Below are 13,503 nucleotides of genomic sequence, written 5' to 3'. Positions count from 1 at the left end.
GCTGGATATCATTGCCAAGCCGGACCGGGGATCAGAGGCGGACGAATGAGACAAAAAGTTACACTTCCGGATACAGACCCCAACCCGGCGCTTGGTGTGGAAGGGGACAAGAGCGAATGTGCGTGAGAGAGGTTGAGGTTGATGTTCAACAACGCCGAGCCATTATCGTCATCGTGCGGGGCCCTTCGTGTGGGGCCGTGCCATTGTTGGTCAGCCGGGCCCGGGGGGTGGGGGAGAAGAGAAACAGTGCCTCTGTAATACAAATCATTTCAGTCGAAGCGGCTTTCATGGCTGGGCCTGGGTAGGACAAGGGTGGTCGCGAATTGAGAGGGTTACAACGCAGCCTGCAACCAAAAAGTTTCTGTTGCTTGATGAGTGTCCCGGGGTTCGGGATCGTCTACCTAGGCCAGATGAACGGTCGCAGGCGGCAGGATTAATTTGCCGGGATGGCACTCTGAATGGATAAAGACAGTGCCGGTCGTTTCGTTTCCTCATCAATGAACATGAGATGGATAATCAGGGACCGCCTTTACTGACAAAGGAACGGGTCGGCACTTCTCCGGGCAGCGGGAACAGAGGGCGGGAAGATCAGACATGGGGGACGTTGAGTCACTTTGTGTAACAACGGCGCGCAAACAATGTCTTTGTGCTGGCGGACCTTGCTTGTTTTACCCATGCGAGGAACACAATACCGCTCCCGTTGCACCTCTTCTCCGGAGTAATTCCCAGCTTGACCCATTTTATACTTGAGGACCCAGTCGTCCAATAGATACGGATAACACAAGAACGGGACCCATCACAAGCTAGGTATGCTAACAGCTCGAAGTTTGGACGAAAGGGAACAAATACAAGGAAGCAGAAGGTAAGTTACAAGGGGGCCGCTGCAGCTCTCCGGAGGTGTGTCCGGCTTGGGGCCGTGAGGTTCGTTGAGGGCTGGAAGTGTAAGTAACTACAAACGTCCCGATTGGATCTAGTCGTACATCGCACAGGTCTTCTTTGCACTCTTTAGTGACGACACGCGGCCGCCCAATTACGGGCTGCTGATTGCCAGGAGAGCAAATGGCGGCATCGACGCGGGCATTTGGCCTTCCTGTCATCCCATCCTGCATCTATTAGCCGTCACATGTAAGTGACAACCGCAGCTGCGAGATGTGTGACTGTACCATAAATAACCATGAGGGCAGAGTTCTTCACCTTCTAGCCTCTTCACACCGCATATGTGTGTGCGTGTGTGTATTCCCTCGTCTAGTCTTATTATAGACTTGCCATGTCACTCTCAGGAGCACCTTTGTGAGCCAAGATACATATGATCTGCCCTGCTCGCTCAACTGGCTCCATCCAAACAACGCAGAAGCGATCGGGAAACAAAGTTCCGGCGCCTCTGGACTTTCTTCTTCTGCCTCGAATGAAGACCACACTGGGGTGACCACACTGGGGTGACCACACAGTGTGTCAAAAAGAGCAAATCCCGCAAAAGCAAACCCAGATCTGTCCCAAACTGAAAAGAGAAAACCGGTCGCCGCTTTGTTTGATCGATAGTTCGTTTGTCCAGTGTTGACATCGCGAATTATTATCCATAAGCGAGGCGCCAGCTCACCTGACCTTGTTGACGGCTATTGCTCCGAGTCTGTGCCGAGCCGAGGCCGGCACCCCAACATCCCCAGCCGTCTGTGGACCCTTCTATGAAAAGCCACGAGGTGATTTCAAATCATGGAGAATCGAGACCTTCCGATACAGTCTGTCGGGATCCAAGCAATCGAGATATCTCCATTGGCCGCATGAACCAAGATGTGGACGGAACTAGATGTGTAACGTTCAGGCCGAGCCGAGCTCGGAGACGCAACTCAAGCATCAGTGTCGATCAATTCAACGGCTTCAACGGCCGCGATATTGCCTGTACTCACCTCACGACCATGGTTTAGCGTCATTCGGTATATCGCCATGGAGATCTGGTTGGCTCTCTATGACAAACAACGCGCCATCATTCCAAGTGTATCTCGTTATGCTGAGATTTCTTTGTGTGGCTTGGAGACTGAGCCCTGATGACCCAAGACATGTTCCTCCGTTGAACTATCGGTTACATTAATCGGGCAGCATTGAGGCCCTTTCATAGTTAAGCTGGCTGCGCGGCTCATGGTACTTGACCCCTATTCAAGCCGCATCCACTACTTGTATCAAGTCGGCTTGAACAACCTCTTTTAAGGAGACCCTGTCGTTCTAGTAACACTTATTCTCCCAAGGTCACTGGCAGAAAGCCCATCGGTGCTTCTTTCGACAATTGCTGCGTGTTGGCTGCGGTAAGACAGACTAAGGTGCCCCCCTAAGAGCCTTCCGTGACGAGATAAAACCTTTCGTACACTACCAGACATCACCCCAGCTTACCATCTGTACCCAATCTCACTGGCAACAGCAACAGCAACAGCAACAGCGCGGATAATGGCGTAGAGTTGATGTTGTTAGGTATATCAAGGACTTGGTGTATTCGTCCACCATAGAGTCGCTGAGAGACTCCAGATTGATTGACTTGGACGACATCTCCATGAGAAGGGCACACCTGACGGTCACAACAGCACTCGGACACAGAAACATTGATGGCACATGAAAGACTGGCTCGTATTGGTGGGGTCTTGCTTGAAGTTCATTGCTTTTGGTGTAAATGAGATCCTAGCTCAATGGCATCCGCTAGTATCGGCCATGGCTAACCCAATTTGCCCCCTCAAACGCCAAATGTCCCATGCCCCTTTTTCATCAAATAACTTTTATTTTTTGGTTCCGATCTCCTCGCTTAGTAGAAGAAGCCGATGACCTTGCCGGCAACGTGCTTGCGGCGGGCCTCCTCGTGGTCCATGATACCAGCGGAGGTGGTGAGGATGACGTAGCCGAACTGACGGGCAGGGAGCAGCTTGACAACCCACTTCTCGAGGTCGGCGAGACGGACGTTGTAGCGGGGGGAGATGACACCGCACTTGTTGAGGCGGCCGTTGAGCTGGACAACGATCTTGCCGGAGCGGTGGTCGTCGACCTCCTCGAACTCGCCGATGTAGCCTGTGTGCTGGTCAGCAAATTGTTGCGGCGGTTTAAAGCTTAAACATCACGAGTTGAAATCCGAAAAAGTTGTAAGACCTCCGCAGTTTATCTATCGGCAATTTATAGGGGCTGAGTCGTGGGGAAGAGAGAGACGTTCGCCCTAGTTATCATGCCGAATGTACATTTCCAATTGTCCTCCAAAGAAAAGAAAGAAGCGAATGAGGGGTGTAGCAAATGGATTGACATACCGTGACGCTGCATGACCTGGAGGAACTTGACGATGACCTTGGAGCTAGGGCGGATGAGGACCTGGCGCTTGCCGGCCTTCTCGGCGTTGTTCATGCTCTTGAGAGCATCGTGGAGGACGGAGGTGCGGACCATTTTGACGGTTGGTGAATGCGGAGATTCTCAAGTCTCGGGAAATGAGGTATCTGCCAGCGGAAAAGAGTGCATGTTAGCCTTCCGAGGCCTATTGAGCGTGGAGAGTGCCCTCCCAGGCGAGCATCGACCGAGAGGAGGGTTCTGCCAGCTCATTGCTGAAGAGGAGAGCGTATCAGAGATCATCGTCGCCGGCGGCGTGGAGCAGAGCAGCCGCCTTTGCAAAAGGCGGCCGTCGCTTCGCATCGTCCGTCAGGAAAAATCGAGGTCGAAAAAATAATCGCATTCTCGGAGTTCGAACGACTCGTCTGATTGCTCTCCTCCGGCATCAAGGAAAAGGCAAGAGTTCCTGCTTGATCAAGTCGCCATCGTGGCGCGTATGTTTTTTTCCAACTTACCTCGTGGAATGAACGGTGCCGGTGAAGGGTGGATTGGCAAGCTTGTCGGTGTGAGAAGATCGTGCAACTGGGAGGAAACGAGACGCGAGCCATTTTTTTAGACGTCTCTGCAGAAAATGTGGCCGAAAATCAAATTCGGCCTTGTGGGTGGTCCGTGCACCTGCCGAAATTTGCCCTGTCGACCCCACCTTCCAGCCAATGATCTCTGGCACACAAACGAACGCACCTCTTGCCTTTCGCCTTACCGCGACAAAAAGTTCACTTATTCTACACTACCCATATAACAACAAAACACGACTCTTCGAGGATCGAACCGACAGGAACTTGACCGCAAAACTTTCAAGATGGTGAGTTTGCGCCGCACACCCTCCCAACATCCCCAACCGAGGCGGATTTTTCGGTTGCCCGCGTAAATTTCCAGTTTGGAGATGGCGGGCGCTGCGAAATTTCGCAGGCGCGCAAGGCCAATTGGGACCCCCCTGGGGGACGGGCACACGACACCTTCGCCTTCGAGAATAAGCCTCGCTAACCGCGCGCTTTAATAGTCGGACGTAGAAGAGAACAACGCCCCCGAGGTGGCCGAGGAGGTCGAGGTTTCTGCCGATGCCGGCTCCAAGGGCCAGATGTCCGTTCTTGACGCCCTCAAGGGTGTCCTGAAGCTCGCCCTCATGCACGACGGTCTCGCCCGCGGTCTCCGCGAAGCCTCCAAGGCTCTCGACCGCCGCCAGGCCCACATGTGCGTCCTCAACGAGGCTTGCGAGGAGGAGGCCTACAAGAAGCTCGTCATCGCTCTCTGCTCCGAGCACAAGATCCCCCTGATCAAGGTGCCCGACGGCAAGCAGCTCGGCGAGTGGGCCGGTCTCTGTGAGTACCAACTTGGGTGTGTTTGCGAACGGAGAATACGGGCTAACAGTAGACAGGCGTTCTTGACCGTGAGGGTAACGCCCGCAAGGTTGTCAACTGCTCTTGCGTCGTCGTCAAGGACTGGGGTGAAGAGTCCCAGGAGCGCTCCATCCTTCTCAACTACTTCCAGACCGAGCAGTAAATTCGGGAATGCTTCATGATTTGAATTTGGGCGTCACTACGGGGAGAAGGGAATAGAGGGTCGGCGGGGAATTTACTTGGAACCGTCGCTTACGAACGAATCTTTCGGTTGTACTCTAGCTTCTTCAGCTGGCATCTCGAAACAAAAAATGGAGGACTCCCTCTGGAAGTCGGGTCATATTGCATAAGGCAAATAAAGAGAAACGGCATTGGGCACTCTTGAACCACCTCAACATTGGCACGCGAACTGTGACTTGATGCTATAAACGTGGCTCTGGCTGCTGCTCTCATTTTCTTCCCTCGACCTAAGCTTGGATTAGTGTGTGCCGCGGAGCCCACGACAAATGCCGAGACTCACCATGATGATGTGGTATCCAAACTCTGTCTTGGCTTCGCCGTAAACCGGGCTTGCCGTCGTGCTTGTGGTCAGAGCAAAGGCAACGTCCTCGAACTTGGGGTCCAGGCTTCCCTTCGTCTTCCAGCCTAGGGAACCGCCTATGTGATCATCAGCATGCCATACCATCATACTCCTTACGTTTTCTTTTCACGCTCACCTTGCCTCGCCTTGTCTTCGGAGAATTCTCTGGCAACCTCATCGAACTTGGTTCCATCTCTCAGCTTGGCCAGAGCCTCCTCCTTCTTCGCATGCTTCTCACACTGGGAACGCTTGTCAGACTGGTCCCAGAAGACTTCATCAAGAGGCCGTCCTCACCAGGATGTGCCGAACGTTGATGGACTGCGCGCCCTTGGCCTTGCCCCCCTTGTCCTCACTCTCGCCCTTGCCTCCTTTCTTGCCGCCGGCAGACTTACCGGCGTCTTTCTTGTCGTTTTTGCCCATATTGGCTGCGCAGAATTGCCGTGGTGATGGTGATGAAAAATGAGCTTGTAGTTGATGGCGGGGGAATTGGCTCCCGCGCACACACACTCTCACAACACCCCACCAACGAAGACCCTGTCAACGGCGGAGGGGTGCGACCAATGAAGTGCGGGGACCCGACCTCAGCACCTCAGCCGCCGCCATTATCTAAATTCTGAACTTACACGAACCCGTAAACAGAAACAGGATCGTGAAGGGATCATTTCATATATGGTGGTACATGCATCAACATTCGCTTTATTCCCTACTTTTTGTTTCGTGCCACCGTGGCAAAAGCGACTACAGCTACCTCTTTTGACTACAATTGCTAATGCCTTTTATCGCGTCATCCGTGCCCTTTCTGGATAATACCACAATATCCATACGGAAATAGTTGTTGACGAGACTAGACTGCGGGCTGGCTGATTCCATGTCTCATTGGCGGATACTCACAAGACCGTCGAAGCCATTGAGAAAACGTGTCACGAAGCCGTAAGATTATGGGACGCCTAGAAAGTGGACAGGATACTCTCAAAGCAGAAAATCTAACGTCCAACATCAACATGAACTACGTTGCAGCGGTTTGCTAGATGGAGATTTCTATCCGGCCGCACTGTAGTATTTAACTTTTCTCGACTCGGAGCGTGAGGGCTTCAAACTACAACGCGCTGCTCAAGTCCCAGTGAAAGAGGCGATTGGGGTTCTTCAGGATTAGGATATCGCAAGAGAAAATACGAGTAAGTACTTCGGCCATGTCCAACAGCTTCGGGTCAAGACCAGGATATACATTGGAGCAGAAAATCATGGAATCCTACCGTGGGGTTACCGCAGCCTAGGTAGGCTCAGGGGCTGTTGAACGCAGGAGTTGGAGAGTTGCACCGAGGCTGCAGGTGCTTCCGGACAGTGGCGTGGATGACCATTACCCATATTCGGTAAGTTACGCTCGCTGTCTCATGGCATATACAATATGCTGCATGGGCACACGTTTCGCCTCCTTTTCACAGTGAGTACGTTAGACTGGGCATACAGCTAGATACAGCCTGGGATGCTACCGCTACAAGACAAGCTTTCATGAGTGTGTAGCCATGAATAAAGTCTGCTGGACAGGAAAGCTTGCCATCGTAACAGCGGTCATATTTCCTAAAGAACAAGATAGAGTCTTACTGCTTTCTCGTCACGCGAACGCCTTAATAAAAGGTCTGCAGACCTCGTGGTCAATAAGCTACCAACCGATCGACTACCCGCGCCCTGCACTACTTGTAGACCGCTGCTTGGATGCGATCCCAGCGCGGCATCCCGCACTTAAAATCCACAAGTTCCATCTCGAAAAACGACCCCTCATGGCATTGAACAATTCCTCTTCACTTTCCGCCTTCTCCAACTCCTCCTCGAAAGCCTTGATGTACTGCTTCGTACCATTCAGCATAGACATCGCAACCGCCTCATCAGGTTCCGACATGGGCTTGAACGTATGCCCGGGTACGACGATCCTCGGCTTCAGCGTCTCGATTTGCGTCAAAGCCTCTATCCACCCGTCCCGCTTCTCTTGGGTGTTCGCCTCGACGAGCCACTGGTGACAGTCACCGTTGTAGACAATGTCACTCGCGATAACGAGCCCAAGATCCGGCACATAGAGGAAGGAGTTGGCATGCATGTCCCCGTGCGGCACGTCATAGAATTTGACTAGATGGCCGTCGAGGTCGATCTCATTGGCCGGCGGCAGGGACACGAACTCGGCATTCGCCTCAGGCATGCCAGTGCCTGCTTCGCTCGGAGGGAAAGTTGACTCCCATACTTCCTTGTAAGTTTGAGGAGAGTATTGCTGCTCAATGCCCTCAACAACACTTTTGGTTCCGGCGGCTGTGACACTGGGAAACGCAGTCTTCAAGACAGGAAACCCGAAAAAGTGGTCTCCGTGTGCATGTGATGCAACGAAGTGCTTCAGGACACAGCCGGGTGGCAGCGTAGACTGAACCCACGTCGCCAACTCATTTGTCGCATCGACGCTCGGAGGGCAGTCTACGAGAATGGCTTCGGTGGGTGTATATATCAGTGTGCAGCAGAGCGGTGACCAATAGCCCGAGTCTTTGGACGATGGGTCGGGGGAGACCAAAGCGGTTGGGATCGGAGGACACAAGTACACTGCGAACTGAACGACCATGTTTGCGATTGTAGCTTTGAACTAATCCGAGTTGAAAAGGTAGATGATGAGACCATGAATAACTGCGAAATCACATTGGGATATCTGCATCTATTATTGTCAGAGGTTGCGTGATAAAGTAACTGCCGCATCGGTGGTGTTCTTGCATAATCGACCCATTACTGCAGGTAGCAATCGCCATGATTACCAAGCAGTGTAAGAGTTGAGAGATGCCATATGCAGTCCGTAGGATCTATTATTATGTCTTGGGTTGGTCATCCACCATCGGGGACATGGCGCGACGCAGTGACATTGAGTATTCCGTATTGAGCCAATGCGAGACGTGACCATGTAACGATATGGTTAGTGACATGACGCGAGAACGAAAACTGAATAGGATATTGCTGTAGCATCAGTAAGCAACATCTGCGCTGGCAAATGTTCACTAATCATCGAGGCTTCGGTTCCAAGCAACGCTGCTGACATATACCTGCGATGCCTTCGTTATCCTCTGATAGGATCTAGCTCCAATAACCGAGTATAAGTAGGAGATAGATGACGAGATTGGGTCTAATGTTGTTTCCGTAAACTACAGCCTCACAGATAATTCGAGCGTATTCCAAACTATCACTTCATCCGCCACCAAAGCCCGCCCTAGCCATGTCCACTATCAAGAACGTGTTAGTCGTTGGAGCCAGTGGAAACGTTGGCAGATCAACAATCAAGGGTCTGCTGGAAGAAAACTTCCAGGTCACTGGGTTGACCCGAGAGTCGTCTTCAGCTACCTTTCCAGAAGGCGTGAGACACCTGAAGACCGATTTCTCCGAGGCATCTCTTATTGAAGCTTTCGGAAATCAGGATGCCGTCATCAGCACTGTCTCCAGCATCCAATCCGACGGCGCTTTGGGACTTCAAAAAACCCTGATTGACGCAGCCATCGCGGCGGGAGTCAAGGTCTTCGTGCCCTCCGAGTACGGGATCGACACCGCGGACGTCACTGCGCCGCAGTACATTCCGTTTCTCTCCGAAAAGATCGAGACGGTCAGATACCTCAAGGAACGGCAAGACAAGATCTCGTGGACGGCACTAATCACGGGGTCCATGTTCGACTGGGGATTGAACATACCAGGCTTCGGGGGCTGGGACGTGGCCGCCCGGACTGTCACAATCTTTGACGGCGGCGACATCCCGTTTGAGGCCACGAACCTGGATCAGGCTGGCAGGGCCATCGCCAAGAGCTTAAGAAAATCCGATCTTACACGAAATCAATACGTCTACGTCAACAGCTTTACTGTCACGCAGAACGAGGTTCTGAGGGCACTAGAGAAGGCCACGGGCGATAAGTTTACGGTGTCACAGGGCTCTGTAGAAGAGCTGTGGCGGAGGGGAGCTATGGAATTGGAACGGGGCCAGCCATTCGGCACGCTGGCCATGATTGCCGGGGCCATATACGGCAAAGGGGGGTTGGCACATTTCTCGGCTAACAAGGGACTTTGGAATGAGAGGCTGGCTTTACAACAAGAGGACCTGAATGAGTTCATTGGCAACTATGTAGGAGAGAAGTAATGAGTTAGATCTCAAGCCGAACGGTGTTTGAGAACAAGGTTAGATTTGAATAAATGACTAATTCATTGTGTTACAGCTTGTTCTTTTCGACATGTGCCATTCATATTGCGGCCTGATTATAGTCCACCAGAAGCGGGTTAATCTCTTCAAATGCCCCCCAGGCAACGGTTGTGAGCTTTGCTGGAAGGGGAATATTTGGAGGCCCAGACGCCCGGCCCTATGTTCGCGGACAGCGTCGGCCGAGATCAGGTCCCTTACTCGCGAGACAGGCGTGTTGGGAATAATGTTTTGACATGCGGTTGAATTGGTTGTGAAATGAGCAATTATTCACTGTTGGAAACCCAATAGCAAGATCAGAATCTACCAAATTTTACCACCATTGCATTGCGTACTTTGGTACTCACGAGAACGGGATCTTCTGGCTAATCTTCCTCCGATTGAAGCTATAAATCTGAGAACGCTTCACAATCCTATAGATGAGGTTCGTCTGCCACTGTCAGAAGTTAGCAAAGGGCTGCTATACACATCCTTTTCTGGCTGGTCGACGATGCATCTTTGGTTCCCGGTCCACCTCTTTGTTCCTCCTTTCTTTCCTCTATTTTTATTCCTTGACGTTTTTGTTGTTTCAAATACCAAATACCCCAACGTGTGTTATGCTTATGTATTCAGTGGGCGCGTGAAGGACTTCAGCGGAGTTGTTAGAATGAACCGATATGCTTGGTGGTTGGTTGGTAGAGAGTAAGCGGCCGCTAAAGTTATCGACGACACTCGCAAGAACACAACAGAACCCGAAACACAAATCCGTCTTCCGATTGAATAGTGGGAAATTACTGTGCGGCTTCAGGGTTACCAGATGATTTGACAGGAACATTATTCACTCACAATGGCCTGGTTTCCCATTTTTACAGGTTCTCTTCGCAGGTGTCTATTCGGCCAATGACATGGTCTATATACAGTAGAGGGCTGAGTGTGAATTGCAATAAACCATCATCTTCGTGTGAAATCAACGGTCAGCCAGAATGAGGCACGGCGAGCGCACTGCTCTGCTGCAAGACGGTATCGCGCCTGTTATGACAAGACTGGGTCGTTCTTACTGGGCACTAAAACCACGTCTTCTTGTTGCTGGGTTTCTCATCTCCGTTTCCTTTGCCTTCACTTACGCTGGAAAACGAGACATGCCCGGCTGGTCTGGCTTGAAGAGACAATGGAGCAAAGGCAAAGGAACGAGTGAATAGAATGCTTACCGGAGACGGAACAGAGAAGGAGCATTTGACTGTTTATCTGGATGAGTGTGACGCTTGAGTCTTCTTTCCTTATTCTGCCCCAACAATCAGTATCTTTTCGTACCTGGTATTCACTCCAGACGTTATAAACTGCCTGGCGTCTCGCGTCTCGCGTCTTGCGTCTTAACGATGAGAAAAGGCCAAGGAAACAGGAGAAAAGAAATGGGGCGCTGACAAGACCCTAAGATGAGCCGAAATCCGAGATCGCCGATGGGCCGGATGACACTAGTCTCAGGGCTCACTCAGGGTTGACACCGTCATCGATGATGCCCCATTGATTTTGCTGATATTCCATGGGAATAAACCGGGTGCAACGATCAGGTAAGAAAAATGCGGCTGCAAGTACAGAGTATGAAGTCATGTATCAGTTTTCAATCCCAATGACTCGGTGTTCCCTCCGCGACGTGCTGAAACTATCGGTTCTAAAGGGACTTGGCACCCATTCCGCACGTATGGCGGAAATGCAACTTCTTGGTGCACCCATCAGGCAATCTCCCAGAGAAGATGCAGTCTTTTCTTCAATACCGGCGCGCGGGCGTTGAAGCCCAGGCGCAAATCGACCGAGACGTTGGAAAAATCCAGTCATCCAACTCACTAGGCCGGCCATACGATCAGGTGCACTCGGGTGGAGGAGCACAAGATTCCACGGCGCAGGGGGAGAAAAGACAAAGTCCCTTGTCGGGTTCGTCTGACACCATCGATTTGGAAGCCCGAGGACAACAACCCGAAGGAGTATCGGAGCCTATTAAGCGAAGCCAGACCGCGCGGACCGGGTACTCCGAAGGCACGGCCCTCGGTCGGGTGCTGACCGGCATCCATGTACGGGACCGCACGGGAGCTGAGGGGCACGGAGGCCGTGTCTTTGTCGTCGGCTGGGCGGGGCCGGACGACCCCCTAGACCCGCACAACTGGCCGACTGCCAAGCGCATTGGCGTCACGCTTCAAATATCCATGATTGCGCTCTTCGTTGGGGCCGCGTCGGGGATCGACGCGACGGTGCTCCCGCAAGCCGCGAGGGCGTTGGGGGTTAGTGAGGTTGCCGAGTCGCTGGCCACAGGTATGTTCGCTGATCGCTTACCAACAAAGCCATCCCACTGACGTCTGGATGCAAGGTCTGTATCTCGTGGGCATGGGCCTCGGATCCCTCGTCGCCGGCCCCTTTTCGGAAACCTTTGGCCGCAACGCCGTCTACGCCGGCTCCATGGCCATCTTCATGATCTGGATCATGGCATCCGGCCTCGCGCCCAACTTTGGCGCCCAGATCACTTTCCGTTTCCTGGCCGGGTGTTCCGCCTCGACGCCGCTGGTCTGCTCTGGTGGCTCTATCGCTGACATGTACAACCGCCTCGAGAAGACGTGGAGCTTCCCGCTCTACGCCATCACATGTTTCGGCGGACCGATGATTGGCGCCGTCATGGGTGCTTATATCGGCCCTTCAACCGCCGTGAGTTGGCGATGGACCGAGTGGACGGTGCTGATATCCTCGGGCCTCGTTCTGGTCCTAGTTCTGCTCTGCATGCCCGAGACCTACGGCCCGCTGCTTCTGCAGTGGAAGGCTGCCCACTACCGACGGATCACTGGCGATGACCGTTTCCGCTCTGAACACGAGATCGTTGATGCTACGCTGTTCAGCCGCCTCAAGACCAGCATGACGCGGCCCTTTCTCATGCTCACAGAGCCCATAATCATGGGCATGACGCTGTACATCACCGTCGTCTACATCGTCCTCTTCACGTTCCTCGTCGGATGGCCCTACATCTTCGAATACACCTATGGCCTCGACCAAGGCCTTGCGAACATCATCTTCATCGCCATGTTCGCTGGCACGCAAGTCAACTTTGCCTTTGTCCCGCTTATCTATTCGATGACGGTGAAGCGAGTTGGGAAGGGCGAGGAGGGCACAGGGTTCAAGCCGGAGATTCGTCTTTGGTACGCCATGTTTGGCGCTGCCGTCGCCGTCCCAGTCTCCCTCTTCTGGCTCGGCTGGACCAATTACGCCAGCATCAGCATCTGGTCCGCCATCTTCGCAGTCGTTGTCTTCGGTTACGGCGTGACGGGCATCTTCATCTGCGTATACATGTACATCATCGACTCGTACGAGATATACTCGGCGTCGGCGCTTACGTTCGTCGCCCTCATTAGATACATGGTCGCGGGAGGGATCACCGTGGTTGGCATACCCTTTTATGAGAATCTGGGCACTCATTACACACTGACAATCCTCGCTTGCATATCAGCCCTGCTTGCGCCGATACCGTACGTTCTTTACTACTACGGGCACTGGGTCCGAGCCAAGAGTCGGTTTGCTGTGTCGCTGTAGAACTATTCAGCGTCCAATGTACAGTAGATTAGACGGATTGAGAACAGCTCTTCCATTGTAGGACATACAAGCGCTACTGTCACCAATTTGGGTTGTTCTTTGGGTTGGGCGTCAGTGATCCTGTATTCAAGAGAAGTATTGGGCAAATCTAAAAGTTCATGACCCTATTTACCGGCTCTATCCAGTTACTTGATTATCCGGGTACTTAGCTTGTGTTATCGCTCTCATCCGAGCAGGAACGGTTTCTACCGACGCCTATTGAAACCATTACTTGGACTAACAGACTATCCACCAGAAGCGGTGAGCACACTATCTAGTCACTGAAAAGTAAGTTCGTCAACGAAGTAGAAGTGTCTTTATTCCAAGCATCGTCGCCCAAGTTTCCACAGACCTCCATATACTATCAGCCAATGGGGTGCTACGGCTCAAATTGCACCACACAACCACGTTGCCGTTGCCTTTCAGGGCGTGGTATCAACGTCCTTCAGATC

At 52.5% G+C, this 13,503-nt stretch overlaps 6 protein-coding genes across 6 annotated transcripts; 3 read left to right on the top strand and 3 right to left on the bottom strand.

Annotated features, from left to right (window-relative positions):
- Positions 1–2,785: 2,785 nt before the first annotated feature.
- Positions 2,786–3,408, bottom strand: ColSpa_08117 (40S ribosomal protein S22; the record flags this gene model as incomplete). The annotated part of the gene is made up of 2 exons (XM_049274329.1): positions 2,786–3,045; positions 3,276–3,408. The coding sequence occupies 2 exons, from the start codon at positions 3,406–3,408 to the stop codon at positions 2,786–2,788; spliced, it is 393 nt and encodes a 130-aa protein (XP_049130286.1).
- Positions 3,409–4,426: 1,018 nt separating this feature from the next.
- Positions 4,427–4,848, top strand: ColSpa_08116 (40S ribosomal protein S12; the record flags this gene model as incomplete). Its single annotated transcript, XM_049274328.1, has 2 exons — positions 4,427–4,667; positions 4,724–4,848. The coding sequence occupies 2 exons, from the start codon at positions 4,427–4,429 to the stop codon at positions 4,846–4,848; spliced, it is 366 nt and encodes a 121-aa protein (XP_049130285.1).
- Positions 4,849–5,163: 315 nt separating this feature from the next.
- ColSpa_08115 (peptidyl-prolyl cis-trans isomerase PIN4) lies at positions 5,164–5,685 on the bottom strand (the record flags this gene model as incomplete). Its single annotated transcript, XM_049274327.1, has 3 exons — positions 5,164–5,330; positions 5,402–5,504; positions 5,560–5,685. 3 exons carry the CDS (start codon positions 5,683–5,685, stop codon positions 5,164–5,166), a joined length of 396 nt encoding a protein of 131 aa, XP_049130284.1.
- Positions 5,686–6,940: 1,255 nt separating this feature from the next.
- Positions 6,941–7,864, bottom strand: ColSpa_08114 (uncharacterized protein; the record flags this gene model as incomplete). The annotated part of the gene is made up of 1 exon (XM_049274326.1): positions 6,941–7,864. One exon carries the CDS (start codon positions 7,862–7,864, stop codon positions 6,941–6,943), a length of 924 nt encoding a protein of 307 aa, XP_049130283.1.
- A 639-nt stretch (positions 7,865–8,503) lies between these two features.
- ColSpa_08113 (bifunctional pinoresinol-lariciresinol reductase 1) lies at positions 8,504–9,409 on the top strand (the record flags this gene model as incomplete). The annotated part of the gene is made up of 1 exon (XM_049274325.1): positions 8,504–9,409. The coding sequence occupies one exon, from the start codon at positions 8,504–8,506 to the stop codon at positions 9,407–9,409; it is 906 nt and encodes a 301-aa protein (XP_049130282.1).
- Positions 9,410–11,196: 1,787 nt separating this feature from the next.
- On the top strand, positions 11,197–13,012 carry ColSpa_08112 (putative efflux pump mfs2; the record flags this gene model as incomplete). Its single annotated transcript, XM_049274324.1, has 2 exons — positions 11,197–11,749; positions 11,805–13,012. 2 exons carry the CDS (start codon positions 11,197–11,199, stop codon positions 13,010–13,012), a joined length of 1,761 nt encoding a protein of 586 aa, XP_049130281.1.
- Between the last annotated feature and the right edge of the window lie 491 nt (positions 13,013–13,503).

The sequence above is a fragment of the Colletotrichum spaethianum genome (genome assembly GCF_022836535.1).
Source record: "Colletotrichum spaethianum MAFF 239500 DNA, contig21, whole genome shotgun sequence".
NCBI lineage: Eukaryota > Fungi > Ascomycota > Sordariomycetes > Glomerellales > Glomerellaceae > Colletotrichum > Colletotrichum spaethianum.
Note: the sequence above shows the minus strand (reverse complement) of the source record. Positions and strands in the feature narration are given on the sequence as shown.